The 23,145-nt window shown below is 39.9% G+C and overlaps 2 protein-coding genes across 6 annotated transcripts in view; both read right to left on the bottom strand.

Annotated features, from left to right (window-relative positions):
* The window catches only part of LOC134663691 (chromodomain-helicase-DNA-binding protein 9), a 275,973-nt gene that overhangs the window by 240,869 nt on the left and 11,959 nt on the right, over positions 1–23,145 (bottom strand). For 2 of the 5 annotated variants that reach the window (XM_063520135.1, XM_063520137.1), the window contains exons 7-16: positions 22,819–22,993; positions 22,617–22,704; positions 22,053–22,348; positions 21,708–21,797; positions 19,891–20,088; positions 18,611–18,845; positions 17,420–17,754; positions 16,932–17,078; positions 15,872–16,679; positions 11,934–15,771 (exon numbers count right to left, since the gene is read on the bottom strand). In XM_063520135.1, the coding sequence (XP_063376205.1) occupies positions 13,399–15,771; positions 15,872–16,679; positions 16,932–17,078; positions 17,420–17,754; positions 18,611–18,845; positions 19,891–20,088; positions 21,708–21,797; positions 22,053–22,348; positions 22,617–22,704; positions 22,819–22,993 (4,745 nt within the window). In that variant the 3' untranslated portion in view covers positions 11,934–13,398. Of the gene's footprint in view, positions 1–11,933; positions 15,772–15,871; positions 16,680–16,931; positions 17,079–17,419; positions 17,755–18,610; positions 18,846–19,890; positions 20,089–21,707; positions 21,798–22,052; positions 22,349–22,616; positions 22,705–22,818; positions 22,994–23,145 lie in introns of those variants that run through there. The other 3 variants (XM_063520136.1, XM_063520138.1, XR_010098167.1) reach the window with 2 other exon arrangements.
* LOC134663699 (golgin subfamily A member 2) lies at positions 5,691–9,164 on the bottom strand. Its single transcript, XM_063520153.1, has 5 exons — positions 9,052–9,164; positions 8,894–8,970; positions 7,207–8,193; positions 6,801–7,043; positions 5,691–6,655 (listed from the first exon to the last, which is right to left on the bottom strand). Exons 2-5 carry the CDS (start codon positions 8,933–8,935, stop codon positions 5,798–5,800), a joined length of 2,130 nt encoding a protein of 709 aa, XP_063376223.1. The 5' UTR covers positions 8,936–8,970; positions 9,052–9,164; the 3' UTR covers positions 5,691–5,797.

Below are 23,145 nucleotides of genomic sequence, written 5' to 3'. Positions count from 1 at the left end.
TGCGTTAACCTTTTTGACGCCAATGACAGATATATCCGCACCGTAGGTCCAACGCCGAAGAAGGATTAATCCGTTACTGACCACAGAGCAATATAGACCTACGTGCTGCAAAAAGTTCACCTTCAGTTTTGACACTTCGGTGACGGGGCGTCTGAGTGACAGACGAAGTTCGGAAATTGGAGGCATCTTTCTCTTTTACTCCAATTAAGGCGTAATTAAGGTGACAAAGAAAGATGCCCGCAATTTGCGAACTCCTCAGCTTTTGTGTTTGACACGGCGTCGAAAAGGTTAAATGTCGGCGTAACATTAAAAATATGGCAGATATTTTGTACCTGATATACTTAATGTTCTTGAGGTGTGGACATATTATGCAGGCTCAATACAGACTGAACGACTTATATTCATGGGTTATGGCACCAACCCTAGCTGCGACCACTTAAAATAGCTATTTAATAGAAGTTTTCGATTTCCGATTGTGGTTAGCAGGAAGTGGCCATGCCTCATTATAAGGCTTTGTGTAAGGTAGTTGACGGTATTAGTACGTATCAGCAACCGGGTTTTGAATTATTTATTAAACGCAGTAGAAGAAGAGAAAACGATAGGTACCATAAAATATACCTACTATATTCCTTTACTCTTCTGTTTCCAAAAGTCGAGCCTTATTTTATTTCAGAGAACCTACCTTCGCTACGAAAATATTTATCTGCCTCTCTATCGCTCGTGTACTTATGCAAGAGCGACTGAGAGGTAGATAACAATTTTTCGATGTTAGCGGCGGGTCTTGTCAAGAATCGATGATAATAGTCAAAATGCTGATCATTATTGGTCGAGAAAGTGTCAATGTTGCCGGTGCCGGTTGCCGGATTACAACTGTACCTATGTATAATTGTAATATGTGTCAAGCTCTAGTCAAAGGTCCCACTTTGTCGAATGTATCCTAAGGACGAGAATTACTTGTATCCTTATACGCATACCCTGTCAAAGCGTCCTTATACGTAAGTAAGATTTTTTACTTGGAAACCACACATATTGTCCAAAACCAGCCGAGGTTTAGAACTGTACCCAAATTGTAGGCATTATTTCACAAATATCTTACTTTCGGAAACAGAAAAAGAATATACAATCTAAATATGTTTATAATCCATAATAACCATAGGTACATAAATGTATATAGTAAGTGTTGGCTTAAAAGCTGTGTGTATAAACTAATAGATAACTATGTAGATTAGTTGAAAACAATACCAAAAACACTGCTAGTTGCTCATTATGATTACATTGTGTGTTGTGATTAGTAAGAGTGTATACTGTCTGTGTTGTATTTATAATGTGTAAAGCCAAAGCCTGGTCAATGAAATAAGGAATATTGTCAAAGTAATTATTGCTCGAAAATATGGCACCAAACCTTAAATGGCCTTTCGTCGAGAAGATGGCGATGCTTTTTGACATTTAACAATCACATATCAGTGAAAAAATAAGGAACAAAGTCAAATGGCGTTCTAAAATTTTTAATCATTTGTGTCGAAAGATGGCAGTAAATGTATAGACTACACAATATTCCTCTATTTCAAATTCTCTTTGGCCTGGTGTACATCTGGCTTTAGACGAGTAATAATAAAGACTGCAAATTTTAGATGTCGCTTTTCAGCCTGTAATAAAATTGGATACCGCTTTATTAGGCAGGCGTCCGGTTTTTTATCTCATAGCCCAGTATTTAGTCCAACGCTTTTATACCCAATACATATTATTTTCCATCAACTCTCAATAGTCCTTACCCTTACACCCTGTCGAGGCGTTTGCTGCTTGCGCGTGAGTGCCATGACGGGCGAGTTTTTACGGCGGTGTTAGGTTCATAATATTTCATGAAAGTGCCAAAAGGACCTCTACGTTGCGATTTCAGCTCCGCCAACGCCTCCCAAATGTCCGGAACACCATTGTTCCGTGAACGGGAAAGACTGCTTATGACAAAGAATAGCTAAATTATACATATATATATATATATATATTTCGTGACTGCAGACTCGGCTCGCGTACCTAACCTACCTATATTTTGTATGGGACTTACAGCCATCTATTAAGGACGTTTCTCTAGTTAGAGTTATTATATAATATTACGCTAGATCCCAGTGCCACACAAAATGTATGAGTCTTAGACTCCTAAGATCGCTCTTATACTGTCTCTGATGTCATTTATTCATACATATATTTATGATGTCTGTCTTGATTGAACGCAACTAAGCTTTTAAATTGGCAGTCTTTATTATTGATTCATTTTTACATTGCTCGTATGTGGCATATAATATTGTTTGTATGAAGGGCTGGGTTAAAGGTTATGATAAGATAATCTAAATCGAAACCAAAGGCCGCACTGTTAGACTCGCTGCTCGCTGGATAAGTCGCGCCAGTCACGCCAGTGAGGTATTTGGTGAGTTGGAGAATCGCTTGGTATCTGGGACATGAGATATGTGTTGTATAGGTACATTTGTGACGCTTTCAGGCAATAGGTACAACTGATGGCCTTTTGCCTGAAAACAGCAATTTTTATCATAGGTATCTAATAACATTATACCTAACACTTCTAATTTGTTATTAGTCACAGCAGGCCCGTGGCTGAAATCTGATTTCGGAGTTAATTAGTACATGCGTGTCGTTTGTTCTTGCAAACTAGTTTGATCTTCCATTATGACTACCGAGAAAGGACTTATGGACGGGCCTGAATATAAATAGTTAGTACGCCTAATATTTAAGGGCAGTTTACTTATCCGTTTTGTTGTTAATTAAATGTCTATATCTACTCTAGTCTATGTCATTAGGTAGGTACAGGTAGCTAGCACGTTTCGAGCCATTTTACGGAACGTAACCTTCCAGCACTAGAAATCTAGTGTATCTACATATTTATCATAAGGGTATCAGGTTAAATCAATTTCATTCAGTCGTTCTTGTTTTGCTGGCAACGTGTTACAGGCGCCCGAGTTTCGGTCCGGAGGTTTTCGAGTCTGATTCTCTCTGAGAGGTGGCTCGGCTGACTAGCTAGAACGTAAAGCATTCGTCCCTTTTGATATTATTGGTCATGTTACTTAACCCTTTTCCAGGCATGGTAAGATTTATCGACCACATACGCGGAAAGAGAATTTCAACTTTAGCATTTCGACTTAAGGTTCAAATTAGATTACACTTTCGGAACATGTGACTACAAATGAATCATAAAAGCAGGATTAATTGGAATATATTTGGATTTTGTGAGAAAACCTTATAAAGAGGCCTGGAAAAGGGTTAATATTGATATTTGCTAGCGCAACATTAAGTCATATGTCCGACCGGTGAGTTCATTTTGTACTTATATATCAGACAAATATTTAAAACCACATAGAAGTATTTATATAGGTTAATAGGTATTGTCATTGTCATATAGAAACTGTTCGAAAAGAATCATGGAATGTATTGGGCCCCATACATTCCATGACACTTCTCTTTCCGCAAGTATTAGTCTATGTTCTGATATTTTTGACCAGTGGTGGGCAAACTTTCTTCAGGGTGGCCAGAAAGTTTAGGAAATTTAAGTGGAGGGCCAGAATTGTAGCCAAAATTTATTTTGATTTGCGATAATGTCATATACTAATTATTTCATAGGACCGGCGGCGGGCCGGAGATGGCCCGCGGGCCGTACTTTGCCCACCACTGTTTTTGACCAATCTTAAATGTCTTTGAAGACTTTAAATAATGGCACTGTACACCTTTTATGCACTAAGTATACCTTATTTCATTATACCTACCACTGAAATAATTTGTAATTTAAAATCCAAGTACATAGTTACGGGTTGTTCCCACTAGTTACTACCAAAATTTTGTTAGTGTTTAACACTAATAATATTAAAATATGTGTAAAATAAGTACCTAGATAAATATGGTGTCGAACTGTTTGTTCGTACAAGAAGAAATTTAATTTCCAACTAACCTTTTAACGCATGGACATATATATTACGCCTTTCGTGTGCGAGGTGTCATCGTCATCGTGAACCTTGCCGGAATGCACGAAGGTCGATATTGTGCTGCAGCCGCGCACGTCACTTGACATCTATGGCGGTGAAAAGATTAATAAGAATTCCTATAGTTCGTTTTTTTTAGCATTAGAAAGAACTCCGCAGAAGCAAGCGTGCAGTTTTTATCAGGCTCGTTAATTGTTAATAATTATTGAATTATCGAATGTAGCATGGTCAATACATATAATTTACTTCAAAATGTTACCACTAAAAGTGTTAGATTTAGAACCACAAGCGAACTTCTGCGAAGTTCTTTCTAATGCTAAAAAAAACGGACTATATAAATAAGATACATTTTCATATGTACTGACTATTTTAAACCTGTACCGGTAAAACTGTTTTACTGTTTAAATGATTTTGTATAACTTAAGTTAAAGAGCAGGGTCCCGATTTTTGAATTTACACCATTCGATTTCGTGTATTTCGTTAAATAATATCTCCACTATTAGGCGTTTAAATTCTAATAATAGAATTGAAATCGAGTGGTCAATACCACTAGATTCCAAATTTCGATCGCTCGTATTTAAAAAATTAGCATTTCGCCGTTTTCCGCCGATTTTCCAGTGCCGACATCGAGCGATCGAAATTAAAAAATCGGCCCCCTGTTTACTGAAAAACTAATCAACATATAAATATCCCGTTTTTTAGGGTTCCGTACCCAAAGGGTAAAAACGGGACCCTATTACTAAGACTCCGCTGTCCGTCCGTCCGTTCGTCCGTCTGTCACCAGGCTGTATCTCACGAACCGTGATAGCTGGACAGTTGAAATTTTCACAGATGATGTATTTCTGTTGCCGCTATACTTAACAACAAATACTAAAAACAATAAAATAAAGATTTAAGTGGGGCTCCCATACAACAAACGACATTTTTGACCGAAGTTAAGCAACGTCGGGCGGGGTCTGTACTTGGATGGGTGCCCGTTTTTTGCATTATGGTACGGAACCCTTTGTGCGCGAGTACGACTCGCACTTGCCAGGTTTTATTAGTATTGAACACTGACAACATTTTGGTGGTAGTAGCTACTGAGAAAAAAAAACCAGTTGTTCCCAGTGATTAAGAAAAAAATTGTTACCATTGGTAACTAGTGGGGATAACCCAATTTAAAGGGTGCGCTGCGCTTATTGTTTTTGTTTGTCCTATTGTTACAAGACGGAAGCAGAATACAAAATAATGTGGAATTATTTTTTGTTTCTTTTTCTCCTCATAGAGAGCAGTTACGGTAAAGCCGGCGTGTTCACTTAGTATTCTGAACAGTTCTAAGTGACCAATCCTTTGTAATTGAACAAAACTAAGTTAGTACTATTGTACGCACTGGCACTTATAAGCCGATATAGCTTTCTACTGAATTTATCTCCTAGAATACATGGAGAAGTTATATTAACTATAATCTGTTTTATCTGTTAAACCAATTCATATTACGAACTAGGACTTTTCGAGCCTAGCCTAGGCTTTTAAAATTTGCTGCCTATTTCTCCTAAAGCAAGCAAGCAAGACTATGGTTGCGTTTATATTCCAGCGAATTTTTCCTACTCGTGTAGTGAAAGGAAGTAGCACTATTTTAGTTACATAATTAAATTCCTCGATTTTACGCTTGCGAAGATGGTGCGGGGACTGCGGTGGTTTGTTGTTCGTTATAGTCATTAAGCATGGTTACTTTCAACAATATTTATTGTATAAATGTAAATGCTTTACATGTGAAATATAATATACCGCGTTATATTATAATTAATAATTATACATATCATAATTAAATAAAATCACACTTCTATAAGTTGACCGGAACAACAACTACAAGGATGGAAATTACTTAGGTCTACATTTATCTTTTTCGGATCAATTAATGTGTTACGCCTCAAATTGGTGAGCAAATCCATCACCTTGGCCATATCAGCCTGTTTAGCTTCATCTTGGAAATATGAAGACAGTTGCGCATCTCCAGCAAAGCGCATAAGTATAGCTCCCAGCTCTTCTAACTGCTTTCTCAGGCGATCACACTCTGCCTGGAATATTTTCACCTGAGCACTTCTTTCCTCATCTCTCTTTTTCAGTAAGCTCCGTTGTTGTTGATAAAGTGCAACATACTCGCAAATAGTGTCAGTTTCATTCTGCAACTGCAATATTATATGTTCGAGTCTGTGTTTTTCATCTGATAGGTCTGCCACTTCCGACATTATTTTGAGAAATCTTTCTTGAAGTTTCAACATGGCATGTTCTTTTGGAATGTTTGAATCATTTGAAGTTTCTGATGAAGCCTTAGTAGCGCCTTCTACTGCTTCTTCAACTTCATATTTATTCTCCTCTTGTTCAATATTATTATGATGATGATGATGATGGTGGTGGTGGTCATGGTTGCATGCTCCCTCTGCTTCGTGAATGTGTTCATGTTCTGTTACTTCACTGGGTTCAATGACATTCGCGTCACTGGGAAGCTGCTCAAGCTGTTTCTCCAATTCCCTGCACCTTGTTTGTAGCCTTATCATTTCTTCATCTTTAGCCATTAATTTAATATGCATATCTTTTGCCTTTTCCTCAAACTCAGCCAATTTAATTGTCAGCTCCCTGTTCAAATACTTTTCTGCTGTTATTTTTTCAACCAGTTCCAATTTGTCTTGACTCTGAAAGTATTAAAGTATGGTAAGTAGGTAATTTAAATGTGACATGTGGAACAGGAATTAATATTAGAACAAGTAATTTTTGGCACAAGGTCATTTGAAATCGAGGCCTAAGTCAGCCTCAGCCTGTGTTTATCCTCATTCTTACCAGTTTTATAAAAGCTTCCTCAAGATCTTGAACACTTGTTTTCAATTTTCTATTCTGTTCAGTAGCTCTTTGTGCAGCAATTTTATCACTGGTTATGTCTGCTGTTAGTTTTGTGATGCTTATTTCATCATGGGTACATGATTGGGACTCTCTCGCTTGGCTTAACTCCTTAACTTTAGCTTCACTCTCTGAATAACATTTTTGAAGCTCTTCATACTTCTTGTTTAGCTCATTTAGCACTTCCTAAAAAAAATGCAAAAGTAAATATTAAAGGTAAAGTTATATAATTAGAACTTTATTATTAGATTGCACATCAAGATTTTTTTTTCTTTTGAGCAAACTTGTAAACATATTATTAAATTATGATCATAAGTCTAAGAAATAGGCAATAGCAAAATTGGATTACCGTGGTATTTTTGTAACTTTGCTGCAATTCATTTATATCAATATTAGTCCTTGCTTTAGTGTCCACAGCTTCTTTAAGTATACGGTAGTTTTGTAACCGAATTTCCATATCACCGATTTGCTCAACAAGACCAGTTTCCCGGTTGGTCAAGTCCTGAACTTCTTTTGTTAATTCTTCATTCTTTGTTAAAACTGCTTTTAGCTGGGAATTTAAATCATTAACATAATGTTCATAGTGTGAACTTATTTGGTCTCTTTCTTTCTGCAAACTCTTCAATTGTTGTTCAAGGTTCAAAATTTTCTGTTGCAATGCCACATTTATGTGACTATCTTCTTTTTCACCTTTAGGTGTAACACAATCAGCTGAACCATTTGTTATTTGCTGTAAATGCAATTGTGTAGCATCCAATTGATTTTGAAGTTTACAAAGTTGACTGTTGAGCGAATCATTTTCAATTTCTTTAGCTGTAAGAACAGTTTTTGTAAACTCCAATTGGTCTTGCATGTTGTTATTAATGTCAGTTAATGTTTTCTTTTCTGCATAGAGGTTTTCAATAAGTCTGTCTTTTGACAAAATATCTTCAGTTGCAGCCGCATATTTGTCATTCAAGTTTTTCAGATTTTTTTCTAAATTGTTAATATGTTGTTTTGATAAGTTATGACTGGCAACAGCTGCAGCATACTCAGTCTCTGTCTGGGATAACTTCAATTGCAGCTCATTCACTTTTAATTCCAGATCTCTTTTACTTGACACAAGAAGTTCTGTTACATTTACCTGTGGGCCTGTTACATTTACAGCCTCCAATGTATAATTTTCATTTTGATATACCTGATTTATTGTTTGCTTGTCATCATCTACAACCTCAGAATTTATAAGTGAAAGGGTATCAGGCACAATATAGGACTCTGGTTCCTTATTAGATTGTGTTTCTTCTTGATTTATATTTCCTTCTTTTAGGACTACTTTCTTTTCTTGATGATCTTTTAACTGAAAAAATAAGCAAAATATTAATATTTTACCATATAATTTGTAGTACATTTAATAGAGACAATTTAATGGTTCAGATTTTAAAACCTTGTGGAGATTCCCATTCAAATAAACCAAAACAAGCTGATACTTTCAATTGATAAACTACATATATTATTTAATTTTTTAGAGTATTTAACAACCAGTTGCCTTTAAGAGCTAACCCCTCTGTCGAGAACCTCGCCCAATAGTCATACTTATTGTATGGTTTGACGTTTATTTGATATGGCTTTTTCTTATTTGTATGTTACATTATACATTTGTCGTGCCCCTCCTCCGCGAAAATTGGCAGACTGTTTTGTACAGAACATTACAGACAAGGCATCTCCAGTTGTTAAATGCTCTAAGCCTTAGATAATGTTTACATAATGTTTTCAAACAACTAGTGCTACACTGGCGGCTGTTGACAACACATTTGTAACAACAATAAGTTTACCTTAAAAAGTATAAGTATAAGTTGATGTATCTGGCAAGCTTGTTCCCACAGATATTGAACAGTTAGAAATATCAGCCTTAATCTAAACACAACGAGTTGTAATCGTGTTCATATAAAAATGACTCCCTAAAAGTCGCTCCTCTCGTTTGATACGGTTAGTATGTGTATCACCAGATTTGCATGTGTAACATAAAATAATTAAATTATAACGTTGTTGCTAAGTACCTTTTTGCGAGCTAAAGCCAGTTTAGCCGCTCTTGCGTCCATTTTATGATTGTTCGTCTAAATCAGTAAGTTTACGCCTGAAAATTATCATAAACATTTATATTTTTTTTTTAATATATTCAATCCACTATTACTAGATACTTTTTCTCATAACTTACTTGTATCGTTTAAATCTTCGATTCCATTTTCGGATAAATATAACTACACGAACTTTTATTACTATTTAGGTAATGTTGTTACGTTTACTATTTCTGCCAATCAGTCATAAAATGTCGTCAGACAGTGTCACTTTCCGCCAGCACAAAACGTAACTGTCAAAGTTGTGACCAGTAGGAAAATTGAGGACATTATGGTCCGTACAGACGGCCGTACCGTACTGCGACCTTGGTCACAGAATAAATAATAATAGTACTAGGTACAGAAGATTCACTCTCTAACAAAACGTGTCTGTCACGATCAGCACAGATATGGCCGCTAGGTGGCGACAGCGCCACGCGCGGCTTATGGCAAAGCCCATAATTGGGGTCGAACGGATGGACTTTTAGCTACCTGGGCCCAGTTTTATAAAGTTACAAGTTACAAGTTTACAGGCGTTTACTGGCAACACTTGCTCCGTTTTTTACAATTTGCGTTTTATAAAAGTACCGCGTTACAATTTTACAGGTTACAGGTACAAGTGCCTGTAGCTCAACCGTAGACGAAAATATGGGAGTTTAATAGTTTTAAACTCATAATCGAACAAGCGTTTTATAAAAATATTGTAAATTACAAGTGTAGATTGGTACACTTGTAACGAAAATTTACATACGTCTTGAGTCCTGTAACAGCACGCAGCTACTTGTAGTGTATCAGCATTGGAATATGAAATATTATATAGGTCTATGTGTCTCAGTGATTCGCTCTTTCGCTCGTAATTCTTAATTTTTATTAAAATTATTCATTTTCTGAGAGATTTTAATCTTTACCCTTTATTGTTAGGCACCAACGCCAACGATTGTGCCAGGGCATGCATACTTTTCCATGCACTTAGGTAATAAAGGGACAATATGTTTGATATTGATTTTATTGATGATTCGTTTTATTTTATCTACTAGGAAATGGAAAGGGATTGGTGCCGATATTTGTCGTTGATTTATTAGCATTCGTCTCTTTATTTAAGTATAGTGCATTCACATTATGTTACATTATGTGTATTCATAATTTTCGATACACAGCGTACTTATTTTAGCGTACTACCGAAACGATACATTTTAATGTAATGTGAAACAGTACTTATTTAGGTAAATACTTCATTAAATCTAACTTAATCTGAATCTGAAAACGGCCCGAAAATTATATCATTGGCATCGAACACCGCTCTCAACCACTCGATTTTTCTTTTATTTCTGGCCATTTTTTCCAATATTTTACAGCAAACAATAACACAGCATTTAGTAGAGCACAGAGTATCTATGACAGATTTTTTTTATAGTGATGTCCTTCACACCTGTAGATTTCACATGTAATCGAGATTGACCGTGGTTCTTTACAACTACTGTAATCATCTGTGTGAATTTATAAAACACCTGTAGCCGTTCACAGTGCATTACAGGTGCCTGTAGCCTGTACTCTTGTAACCTGTAACTTTATAAAACTGGGCCCTGTAGTAAAGCCACAGAATAAATAATAGTACTACCGTACAGAAAGGAAACTTCCTACAAAACCGAAGTTTGACAGCGGTTCAGGGTCGAATCATGCTATCCCTTTCTAATATATGACACTATCCCTTTCGGCTATTTAGGGTTGTCAAAATTCAAGTGATTATCTTATCTGTGGTCGTGCACGCAGAAGGAAGTCAAGTGGTGCCAATCCTAATAATTGCTCGGAGCAATGCTGAGCCGAGTTTGACCGATCTCAGGAGTTTCGCACCCCTGGTAAAGCGACGAAATCGCGGAGTGAGTCACGCCTGCCTTGGTGCGGTCTAAACATCTCTATCTCGCTCTCACTTATACCTGCGTCCTTAACCGCCTCGATTATAGAAGTCTGACGTTTAAATAACACTTGCACTATCAAAATCGCCGCCAACTTAGCTTGGTCTAACCACATATTAATAATCTGTGGTCTAACCAAGGTTTTCATTTCACAAGCCTCCTCCACACTCGTGCGCGAATCGCGGCGCGAAGCCACGAACGCGAGTGTGGCGTCGATTTTCGCGGACAGCGAAATCGACTCCACACTCGCGTTCGCGGCTTCGCCCGCGATTCACGCGCATAGTCTGGAGGGGGCTACAGAAAATTGACTATACCTTTAGCCCCCATTCGCACGGGAGCTTTTTCAACGCGCGTAAAAAAAGCGTTCGAATGGCACAAATAGATACATGTGTATTTATTCACACAATGGCGGTGGCGCTTTTTATTAAGCGTGTTGGATTTTCGACTTAAGCCTTGGTCGTTAAATCGTATTTAGGTAGCTAACACACTATCGCACCGCACCCATAAGTAAGAGGGAGAAAGAGATATCGCTTTCTTCCTCTTACTTATGGGTGCGTCCCTCAATGACCTTGGTGCGGTGCGATAGTGTGTTAGCTACTTTAGAGTGCGGACAGATTCAAGCGTTTTTAACGCGCGTTGAAAAAGCTGTCATGCGACCATTCGCACCCCCCATGGGCTTATGGTTTGGCTCGCCATTTCTTATAAATATATTTTTATACTCGTAGTTCCCGTGGGAGTTATGGATTGTTGATTGCGGGTGTCGTGTATCTATAATCTTCTGCAATATTTCATTTATACCCCCCCTCGTTGCACTAGGTACCTAGGTAGGTCGTAGGTAGGTATATATATGTTTACTTCTAAACTAAGTAGCTGCATTTCAAGACGTAAATTGCGTAGTATAATGTGCTAGGCTAGAGGTAGGTACAGTCAGCGTCATATTATAGGCAGCATCCAAAGTATTCGAATAGTTAGGTACACCATACAAATTATATGGTGTTCCGAACTATTTGTATACCTTGGATGCTACCTACTATATGATGCTGACTGTACAGCAAAATTAACCAATGATATCCGTTTCATATTTATTTATGATTTGTCACATAATTATCTATATTACAGTTCATCAATACAGCAATGCAAAATAATAAGATTAATAAGAATACAATGTAATAAATTATTTTATCACATCCAGTGTTGCTCTTACTTTTAAAATAGAAAAGAAATCATAGCTTGATACGTATTTCACAATCTATAAAATAATTAAACAAAATAATAAAATGTGATTGCAATTGCATCGCCAAGTCTAACTTAACCTTAAGTTCAAATATAAAATACCTATCAAAACCAATATAGATATTGACGACCACGAATTAATCTAAAATGTGTTGCCTTTTGCAAGAGATCTTGTGATACCTTTACATCACAACAGTATCAAAATGATGAAGGTGTTTATTTTTGTAATTTCATTTGATGATAGGTCAAACTCAAGACAGGACGTATTGATCCTAAAATATTATATTAGGGAGTCTGCCTGCGACAAGAACACAATACCAACATTTATTTCATCAAAGCTTTGTATATGGTTATAAATTAATAAATATAATAAAATGTAACTACTTCTTATGACAAAATGTATGAATAGCATAATTGCAATAGTCATTAGTACGTGGAGTATCCAGTCTTCTATAATTTTTTATTATAAGTAATGGATGTCGCAAGAAAATACCAATGACTACACCATCCATTTGTTTCCCATTTTTGTTTTTTTTTTCTATTATCCTTGAGGTGTTCAGATAACTGGGTGCGTAGTCTATTTGCCAATCTTTTACGCTCCGTAGCGAACGAAATGCAACGGTCTCAGTCGCACTAATAAGAAAGAGTGATAGAGAGGGGTGACAACGCTACGCTATGGAGCATTAAAGTTTGGCATCTTGGCTAAGCACCCTGACCAGTTTCAAATGCTATAGCCTCGTCCTGCCCACCATACTCAATTAAAGCCATTGAAATTTAAACTAAGTTATTTGGAAAGTAGAGTTGATTTTCCTTTGGTTCACGTTTTAACCCCTCAAACGCCTTGTCCCGTATACGTCCCAGACAATTTGGACTGTAATTTAAAATTAAAAGGTTATTAATTCAGTAGCAAATTTTTGACAAGGGCGTTTTCAGTGTAACCTCAACCTATGCAGGCTTTTCATTCATAACTTGCTAAATATGGAATATGTCCTTTAAAAATCACATTGGGCCGGTCGAGGATAGACCGCGTGGGCTTGTATTTGTCTGCGACATACACTGCGTTATAACAAGAAAAGTATTCTTACATCTAACCTAACCATTATTTTAATTTTTTTATGTATGCCAGAATTACCTGTGAAAATAAGAGAATGTCCTAGTCACTTTCCGCGTATAACAGACATAACATGATAAACGTAAACAGAGGTGCAACTTAGTACTTCTAGACCGATTTTAGACATCTCGCAATACTGCGTTAATAAATAGTGTGATGCAAACTGTTGGGTACCGCCCGTATAATCCTTTTCAGTGATTTGTATTGGACTCTGTCGATAAACGGCCCGCACTCGAGCGCAACTCCCGTCGCGGCCCCGCTGCTGCTTCTTCAGATGACTTACGGCCCTTTTTTCGGCTGCCTCGCCGGCCTCCGTCATTGGCTGATGTATCGTCGACGCTACCAGATTCCTCAGCGGCGCCGGTGTCCTTGCTCTGCTCTTCGGCTATATTACTGCTAGATTCGGTACCGTGAGCAGTATCGGCACCTCTCTGCATCATTGAATCGTCGTAAGTACTGGCTTTGGGTTGAGATTTTTCCTCTTTGTCAATGTGAGGGGGGCAGTCTATTGTAGATTTCGGAACATTTTTTTCGAAATCACTGGCTTTAACACCAGTTTTGATAACTGTCGAAGGAGCAATGAGGTCTTCTAGATCCATTTCTCCCGTAGGATGATCTTGTTGCTTATCCATGGCTGAAATACACTCTGACGACGTAGATTCCTTTGCCTTTTTAGCGGAATTCATTTCAGGTGTTTGCATAGCCAAGTTTTCCGGTTCATTACTCATTTCATCGTGCGTCCGTTTCAACCCCAATGGTACAGATGAATCTTCAGAAGCGAGAGCTCTCGCAATATATTCTGACGAGCTCTTGCTGAGTTTTTCGTAGGCATCCTTCTCCATGTCTTTGACTTTTTTCGCATCTGCCGAGCTGACTAGGCTGGCGCTCAAAGCACCAGATGCCATTTGTTCCAATAACATTTTGCTAATATCAATATCTTTCTTGTCACCCTTTAACAATTTTTCTTGCACGGCAGCAAATTCTGGTGGCATCTGCGATCTTAATGAATCATATGGAACTTTCTTCTTGTCACTTTTGGACAAGTCTGTTGCCATGGATTCATGACTGTCTGTCTCTCTGCTTCTTTTGTCTGATTTTAACTGACTGACATCATAATTCATAGACTGTTTAGATAATGATTCTAGCAGATATGGATCCGGTGGTAAAAGTATTTGAGGTAATTGACTTGATTGTTGGCGGTCTGAAACCTTCTGTTGGCGAGAAGTCGCCGAACTTGTTACGACAGTAGATGATCTGGGTGTCGTAGTCTTCACTGAACTTCCCCGAGCTGATCCATGACTGGAGCTGTGCATTGTGGACGAGCCAGAACTGGCGGCCAAATTGTTACTAAGCAATCCTAGCGCATCATACGCTGACGATATCCCCGAATGCATTCCGAATGGATTTAAACCGCCTAATCCCAATTGCGGATATAACATGTTAGGATTAGGGAAAACGAAAGGAAATTGTGAATTAGCATTTTTAGAGCTGGACGCGCTTCCGCTATCAGTAGACTTTCGGGATTTCGACTTAGAATCACTGGCAGCAGCCGCGCCGAGGCTATTCATGTCTAAACCAGAAAATCCAGGCAGTCCCAAACCAGCTAAGTTGGCAAATATATTACCTCCAGAAAGGTTTCCCAATAAATTGGGCATGCTACTAAATGAGCTAAGCAATGGATTATTTTTCGGATCGAAACTGCTTAGGCTCGATAGTAGTTTAGGATCAAATGTATTTAGTAGTTTGGGGTCGAAACCTGTCAAATTGGAGAGTGTTGCTGCTAGTGTTTTTGGATCAAATGCACTCAAACTTGATAGACTTGCTAAGAGAGCCGGGTTCAACCCGGCTACGTTTTGATTCAGGTGCGACCCGGATGACAAAACATTTGCCGTAGATGAGTCCAGAGTGGGTGGTCGACCCTTCTTTCTTTCAGTCATCGAGCTACTGGGCGCCATGGGCGAAGGTCTCTGACTCCGCACGTCCTGCGGTAGTTTGACGTGCTCCTTGATTCCCTCCGTCCATTTGGGGTCGATATCGTACATAGGGTTCTCAGCGATCCACTGCGCAAGGTTCCTGAGCTGCGGCGCCTTGTGGCCGACGATGCGCTTGCCCGTGACGCGGTGCACGACCGGCACGTGCTCGTCCGGCGCCAGCCGCGGCGTCGTGCCGCGCCTGCGCGGCTCCACGCTGGCCTGCTCCGCCAGCCATTTGTTCACTTTAGCTTCGTGAGAGTAAGCTTTCATCGTCGCCGAGGACGACGGTACTTTCGGGGCTTTACTACTGTGCTCCAACGACTGCTGTAAAAATGACGAGAGATCCTTCGACGTCTGCGGCGAAGGTACGTTGGTGACGGTGACCGAAAAAGGTTTTTGAGCGGGGGGCGTCGCCGAGGAGGGGGGAGCGGCCGGCGTCACGGTCACGTCGGGCAGGATGGAGCCGCGGCCGCGCGGCGGCTCCGGCGTCGACGCGCTCGGTCCCCGGCCTTTGGCCGCCGATAAACCTAATACTATTTCGTCTAGCTTCTTCCTCTTCTTCTCTTTGCCGACAATCTGCTCCGGGGCGGCCTGCAAAATAATGTTAGTAAGTCACCGAGAATGTTGTAGATATACTTAAAAAAAATCTGCCAAAAAAAGACATCGACAAAGCTTAATAAAGATTACTAACCACATTTTTCCTTTTCATCAATTTGCTGAGCGTGTCGTCCAGCCTGCCCCTCGGGGCGGCGGCGGCGGCGGAGGCGGAGGCGGGCGCGTCGGCGGCCTGCGGCGTGCGGCGGCCGAGGCTGAAGTCCTGCGCCTCGCTGAGGTCGAGCGGCGCGGAGAGGTCGACGGGCGCGGCGGCGGCCGGCGCGGGGGAGGGCGCCACGCGCTGGTGCGCGGGCGGCGGCGCGGGCGTGGAGCGGCGCGAGCCGGAGTCGCTGGAGGCGTCGTCGCGCGCCGCGCCCGAGTGCGCCGCCGCCGGCGACGACAGCAGCGCGTGCAGCTTGGCGCGCTCCGTCTCCACGTCGATGGCGATGTGCCGCTTCTGACTCTGCTTGCGCTCCTCCTGGAGTTCCGCCTGGATGCTGCGGGTGTCGCTCTTGGAGCCGGAGGCGGAGGGCCACTCGCAGTTCTGCACGGCGTGGGCGATGTGATGCAGGCGGGTCTCGAGCGCGCGCTCCGTGAACCACATGTCGGGGGTGAGCGCCTCGTCCGCGCGGCCCAGCTTGGCCAGAGTCTCGAGCTCGGAGAGCGCGTCGGTGTCGTCGTCGTCGCGCTCGACGTTGGTCGTGCGCTTACTGCGCCGGAGCGACATGCGCGTCTCGGAAGCCGAGCCTTCCGACCCCTTCTCGTCCTCGTCGGACGACGCTTTTTCTTTCTCCTCCGCCTTCTTTGCTCCGCTTTTATTACTGTTGTACCATTTGCTGGCACAATCGGCGAATGGTAGTTTAGGATCACAAAACAGTTTGTGGTAAGTGTCGCCCAATCCGTGCCTGTAGAAAAGAAATAAGATCATAAATAGATTGTTTTGTAACTAAGCTGCATAGCAACATATATGTATATAATCAAGTAATTAAATAATACAATAAAAAAAATTACTACCTGGGCCTGAAAATTAACATTGCAGCCCATTTAGATCTCAATTCAAAGTATTATTGAACTTGGCTCCTATTTTAGCACAGCGCCCGTGCGGCGCCACCTCCTCGCGCAGCCGCAGCAGCTCGCTACTGGACAATAACACTCACTTGCACACGCCGAGCACGAGCAGCTTGTCGTGGCGGGCGGGCTGCCACCAGGGCGGCGCGTCGGCCGAGCGCTCGCACAGCGCCAGCCGCGCGTCCAGCGCCCCGTGCGGCGCCACCTCCTCGCGCAGCACACGCAACAGGTCGATCCTGAGGAATCAACTTACGTTTCAGAGACTCAAACACACAAATAAATAAGTATATAGGACAAGCTTACACAAATGGACCTAGAAGGCCCTCAAACATCTGAATAAAGAGATACTTTTAATGAGCCTCTGTTTCTGCACGAAACATTACCAATGACAATGCAAAAGTCGTTCCCTATCTTAAATGCGGCTGAACACACTTGTCGAGAGACCCCGAGTTAATTTACGACGGCACGGGTAAATTTGTTGCATAAATAAAAATTAATTTCTTATCCTGTGTTTACGCTAATTTCATTTCATGATTCACGTAATTTGGTAAGAGCAAGAGGTACATTTCGGACATACCTTTCGAGTGTAGCGATAGCTCTTTCTTCGCCAATAGGCTCCGCTTTGAGATCTGCCCTCGTAGGCAGTTCCGCTTCGCCCACAGAGAGGCCGCACTGGCGCTTGCACATGGCCATAAAGGCTTTCAGGTAGTCGGTGAGAGCGTCGTCGCTCTTGGAGTCGAGGCGAGCTAGGGAGCGGAAGCGGCCCCAGCGCAGGCTCTTGGTGGCGGGGTCGAACTCCACGCCGTACGAGGCCACGGTGCGCCGGAACGCCTCCTCGTCGGCGCGGCTCCAGCGCCACGCGGACACCTCGTCGCGCGCCAGCTGCTCCATGCGCTCCCGGCGCTCCATCTTCTGGACGGAATTCAACGATTAAATAATGTACCACCACAATTTGGGTACTAAAAATATATGTACTTGTCTTTCAACTGTGAACTAATAAAAGCAGACATTTTTTTTAACATACCCAAACACAATAGTTGTGCTGTCTTATCACAGAGTTCCAATGGCCACCTCTCTATTGTCTATCATCAGATCAGCATGAGTATGTAGAGTTTCAACTCAATGAAATGATGGAAAGTGGGCCTAATTTATAGAGATGCAACGGATAGTTGTTTGGCCGGATACCGGATATTCGGCCGCTGAATATTCGGCCAGCGGAACTATACCTACATTTCGGTTTTTCAGGTGCGCATTCTGCTGGTTTGACCTGTTTCCTAGTAAACGTTCGCTCGGACTCATTTCTAGGTTCGAAATGAGTGCGCGTGCAGGTCAGTGGAATGATTAAATTGTTTTAAAATAATAAACAAGTACAATAATGACCGTGTCTGTTTCTTAAATCCAATTTGTTTACTCTGAAATCAAGCAATGTTACGTGCGTCCGTCCGGATCCGTTATCCGGACGGATAGTAGGTTACTATCCGGTATCCGGCCGGATAGTAACCGGATATCCGGTGCATCTCTACTAATTTAGCTTGCTAGATTTGATTACATACGGACAATGGGACAGGTGAAACTAAAAATTTGAAATGAATGCAGATTTTCTAGAAATATTAGATAAGTGTTACTGTATAAATGATATAATTTGTATCACATTTATAAAACCCATTGATATTTTATACTGTTGGATCGCCGAATAGTAATAAATAAATAAATAATTGTGTTTCCCAAATTTTTAAAAACTAGAGTACAGTATAGATGTATTCCGGACCTTAGCTTTCTGTTGCAGCTTGAGCTCCTCGCGCTTGTAGTTCCTCTGGTAGGCGGTGATGAGGCGGCGCAGGCGGGTGTTGAGGTCCTGCATGGAGGGCCACTGGTGGCCGCCGCCGCCGTCGTCGTCGGGGCGCGGCGACGCGGCGGGCGACGTGGCGCCGGCGCCGCTCGACACGTCGTCCGTGCAGTCTTCGTCGCCGACTGCGCTGCCGCGGACCTTTCTTTCTTCACTCCTAAACGAACGATTGAGATATTAAGGATATTTGAAAGAGATACTTTAAATTTTCAGAGCTTTATAGTTCGTTTTTTTTAGCATTAGAAAGAACTTGCAAGAAGGTAAGCGATCTTGACATGTCTTTTAATTGAAAAACGCTTTTTAAAAACCAAAAACTATTACTTATGAAAGCAGAAGAATATAAATGATCGTATTAGATTTATAATTGTTACATACTTGCCGTAACTTATTTTTAAAATGTATTTTTCAATTAAAAGACACATCAAGATTGTTTACCTTATTTCTAATGCTAAAAAAACGAACTATAGTTAGGGGGCGCCTCCGTTATCAGAATATTCAGATACCAAAATCCGCTTAAACATCCAATAAAATAAATATTTGGAACCAATCTTACACAAATCGACGTAACCCCAAAACTAAGCAAAGCTTTGTACTAGGGGTACTAGACGATGATACTTATATCTTAGTTAACTTTTTGAACGCCAATGGCCGATATATGCGCACCGCAGGTCCAACGCCAAAGACGGATTAATCGGTCACAGACCACAGAGCAACATAGACCTACGTGCATATGCATAAAGTTCAATTTCAGTTTTGAGACTTTGGTGACGTGGCGTCCGAGCGACAGCTTTTGTGTTTGACACGGCGTCGAAAAGGTTAAATAATAAATACTTATACAAGGTGTAAAAAACATTAGGGATATCCATTTCAGAGCATGCCATGCAATATGCCCTTAAACAGATCCCCAGTATTCTTGTATAAACAGATAACATCCATAACTCTGGAACAAAAATTAGTGATAAACACACAAATAAATGCCCTTATCGGGATTCGAACCCAGGACCTTCCGCTTCGTAGGCAGAGCCACTACAGACTACTCTTAATTTTGTTACTCTTTGTTATTGTAAAGACCATACCAACTGAGCATCCGGGCCATAAAACCAACTGGCAACAAGGAGGCGCAACAACTACATGTGCTTATCGATGGATTACTGCCTGCGTTGGAAATTTCTCTTTTTTTATCAAAATAGTATGGTACTAACTTGATGTCGGTGCACTCGGCGTCGTCGGGCGGGCCGAGCTTGTCGACGTAGCACAGCTGCGGGTCGGAGCGCATGGCGAGGTAGTTCTCGTAGCCGTGCACGTACGTGCCCACCAGCAGCGACACGTCGCACTCCGTGTCCCACCACACGCGCGGCGGCGCGCTGTCCACGCCCCGAGGCACCCGCATGCCCAGCGAGCTAACGTATTACATTTATTAATGAACCGACTTTATTTTATTTATTAAGTACAACAACATCGTATGTATTACAATAGTGCCTTAGCGACTTGGCCAAGTAGAAAATAACATAATGAAATATAATGCAAATGTATCTCAAAATTAGGGTTTCTGCTCGAGAATTCTCGAGGCGGGAAATCTCGAGAAATTTCTCCTAAGTCGAGACGGGAAAAAAATTCTCTATGCCTCGAGAACTCGAGAAATAAAGCTCTTGTGATAAGTAAAAAGAAAACGCGTATAACACGTGGTGTGTATATAGTGTATTTCTTTAGGTAGTTAAATTAATGTAAACAATGTTTTTTTTTTACATTTTCAGGTACTTAAACAATTTATTAGGTAGTTAACCAACCAAATAAAAAAACTGCCTTGATCCGTCCCCTAGCGTTCTGGCTTCAATCGATTTTCATGTTTTGAAACTTTTGAACTATCGTGACATTCATGGCGTGTGTTTTTACTGAAAACCGCTATTATTATTTTTTTACTATTGCTTATGAAAGCAAAATAATATAAAATATCGTATATGATTTGTTAATTGTTACATAATAGTCGTGATTTATTTTTCAAAAATGTTTCTCAATACATAACTTTTTATTACGACGTCAAAATCTCGTATCTTCTTTCTAATGCAAAAGTGAATTGCCTACAGGACCTAGGATGTATTAACAAAAACCTCAAAACTAAATTACTATTGATAAATTAAATCATCCCGATATATTCCTATTAGCAAAACATCTCAATTGTAGCAGCTTCATTGTTACGTTCAGTAAGTATTAATATTACGTAGTTAAACTTCTGTAAGTTTGTCACATCAAGTTAAATTTATTAAGATATACACGGCAAGATATACACTTTATATTAGCATATCACATCGCCGTCGCGCACGCCTGCACCTTTAGTAGTATAGTTTTTGTTTGTTGTTGAATTTGTGATTATTGAAAAGAGCAATTTATGGTGACTAAAAATTTACCATACGTTTGGTTATTGATCTCACCTACGATTCGCGTTCGCTTATTTGTAAAAAAGCAAAAAAAAATAAAATACCATGGTGTTTTTTACAACTTTCAAAATTTCTCGAGATACTCGAGAAACTCGAGAAATCCTGGTCGAGAATTCCCGTGCCTCGAGAAATCAAAAAGGCCGAGAAACCAGAAACCCTACTCAAAATCTTTTAGGAGAAAATCCTGTATTCGTCCAATTTTATCAATGGTTAAACTACAGAACCACATGTTTTAATTTTATTTTAATTATACTTAAATTAATATTAAAGACTAAAAGTTATAATTCCGATAACTAATCAATGATGCCTACCTATGTAGTTAAGATTTGAATGGAAATAGACTATAGTTGAAATTTGATGTGAATAACAAATCATTTTTGTAGGTACAGAATTACTTTGCTTTTTAAGCTAAAGAGAAGAAAAAATTACTGATTAAATATAGACTTCTTAATTAGGTACTTGTTTCTTTATCTCCCATTTTCTGCAAAGCTAGCAGAAGCATATAGCACAAGTTGCATTAAATTCAAGACAAGAAATCCGCTTCACAAATCTAAGCTCAAACAACTATGATCATTTTAACTCACCTGGCATGTATTCCGCTCTCAATTTGGGTGGCATAATCACCAATAACTTCATGTTTAATGTAATACATCATGCGAACCCTCAGCAAAACCCTGAAACAAGATTTTTTGTTACTCATTTAGATGGTATTGGTCTATTACATATGGATCTGTGGAAAAGAGAAGATTCACATGTCATTCTTTTGTTTGTATTATTTTGAGATCCATATGAAAAAGACTACCTCTTGGGAGATATCAAAATTATTTTAAACATTACATAAATGTAGTTGCAAAACATCGGATTATTCAATTTAAGTTTCAGTGTCATATATGATTATGGTTAAGATAAAGGTAGGAAATTTGACTTACTTGTTTGCATGTCTAAACAAATGCTTCTTATAACTGGATTCCAAATATGCCTCACAGTCATATTTTTCAATCGAACTCCAATGGTTAGGATCTTCCCACCTTGGTACATCATTGGGTTTTGGTAAGTCTTTGGGTCGGTTTTTCTTTTTAGCATTTCTGCCTCGTGGAACAGGATTATGAAGGCCACTATGATTTCGAGATATTGTTACTTCTCCATTTTCACAGGGCTCAATTAAATCCCAAATAAAATTTCTAATCTTCTCGTCCCCTTTGTAGTGCCGCAGGCAATACAGGACCTATAAGTGTGAATGAAGGTCATAGTAATGTTTATAACAATTATTACATCATAATAATATATTCACAACATGTAAAAGTGGACCTTCAATTACAAGTTGTACAATCAGAAAAGCACATTGAACTCAGCGAAAGTCTTAAACTTTCTCGGTATTAGCATGGCAAGTCATCATTCTGAAGTTTGTAAAATAATAACTATTCATTAATTTAAATATAATGAATAAATCAGTTTTAATATTTTCTGAAGTATTAAGGCAAAAATATACGTACGATAATACGGGCACAATCTTCTATCACGGGAAGAGTCCAACCTTTTCTAAATTGATTTTTGTCTATAATTTCGTCCCACCGCGCCCATCTGTAAAGTCAAATTATTTTATTATTAAGAAGGAAACATACGTGAAGAATGTAGTCAACATTTTCTTATCTATACATTATATGTCATATTTAAAAATATTTTCAATAAACGTACCCGAATGTAAGTAAGCCTCTTTCAATCTTGAAACATTCTGATCTAGTCCAAGATCCGTAGTTGACCTCCTCATCCACCGACACACCCTCGTGACGAGGTATATATTCGTCACTTGCATACCGTCTACCCTTTCTGCCAAGTTTTTCTTTCTTTCTTTTACTTCGTAAGCTGATACCTGTAAAAATAAACACGAAAGGTAAATTCGGGAAAGTAGTCCTCTACTTGATTTGGATGGATTTGAATGTTTGTAAAATTTGGAATGTAATTCATAATACTGTTTTATAAGCGTAATAAAATAATGAATAAATGTTTGCAAATATTCGACAG

Source organism: Cydia fagiglandana, chromosome 4, assembly GCF_963556715.1.
Source record: "Cydia fagiglandana chromosome 4, ilCydFagi1.1, whole genome shotgun sequence".
NCBI lineage: Eukaryota > Metazoa > Arthropoda > Insecta > Lepidoptera > Tortricidae > Cydia > Cydia fagiglandana.
This window is presented reverse-complemented; position numbering and strand designations above follow the sequence as displayed.

What these genes read in the sequence shown, in the direction of transcription:
- LOC134663699 (XM_063520153.1), bottom strand. Translation starts at nt 8,935, where the DNA reads ATGGACGCAAGAGCGGCTAAACTGGCTTTAGCTCGCAAAAAG. An exon ending in TGGCTTTAGCTCGCAAAAAG is followed by an intron (nt 8,194 to 8,893) that starts GTACTTAGCAAC and finishes TTATTTTTTCAG; the next exon opens with TTAAAAGATCATCAAGAAAA. An exon ending in AGGAAGCTTTTATAAAACTG is followed by an intron (nt 6,656 to 6,800) that starts GTAAGAATGAGG and finishes TAATACTTTCAG; the next exon opens with AGTCAAGACAAATTGGAACT.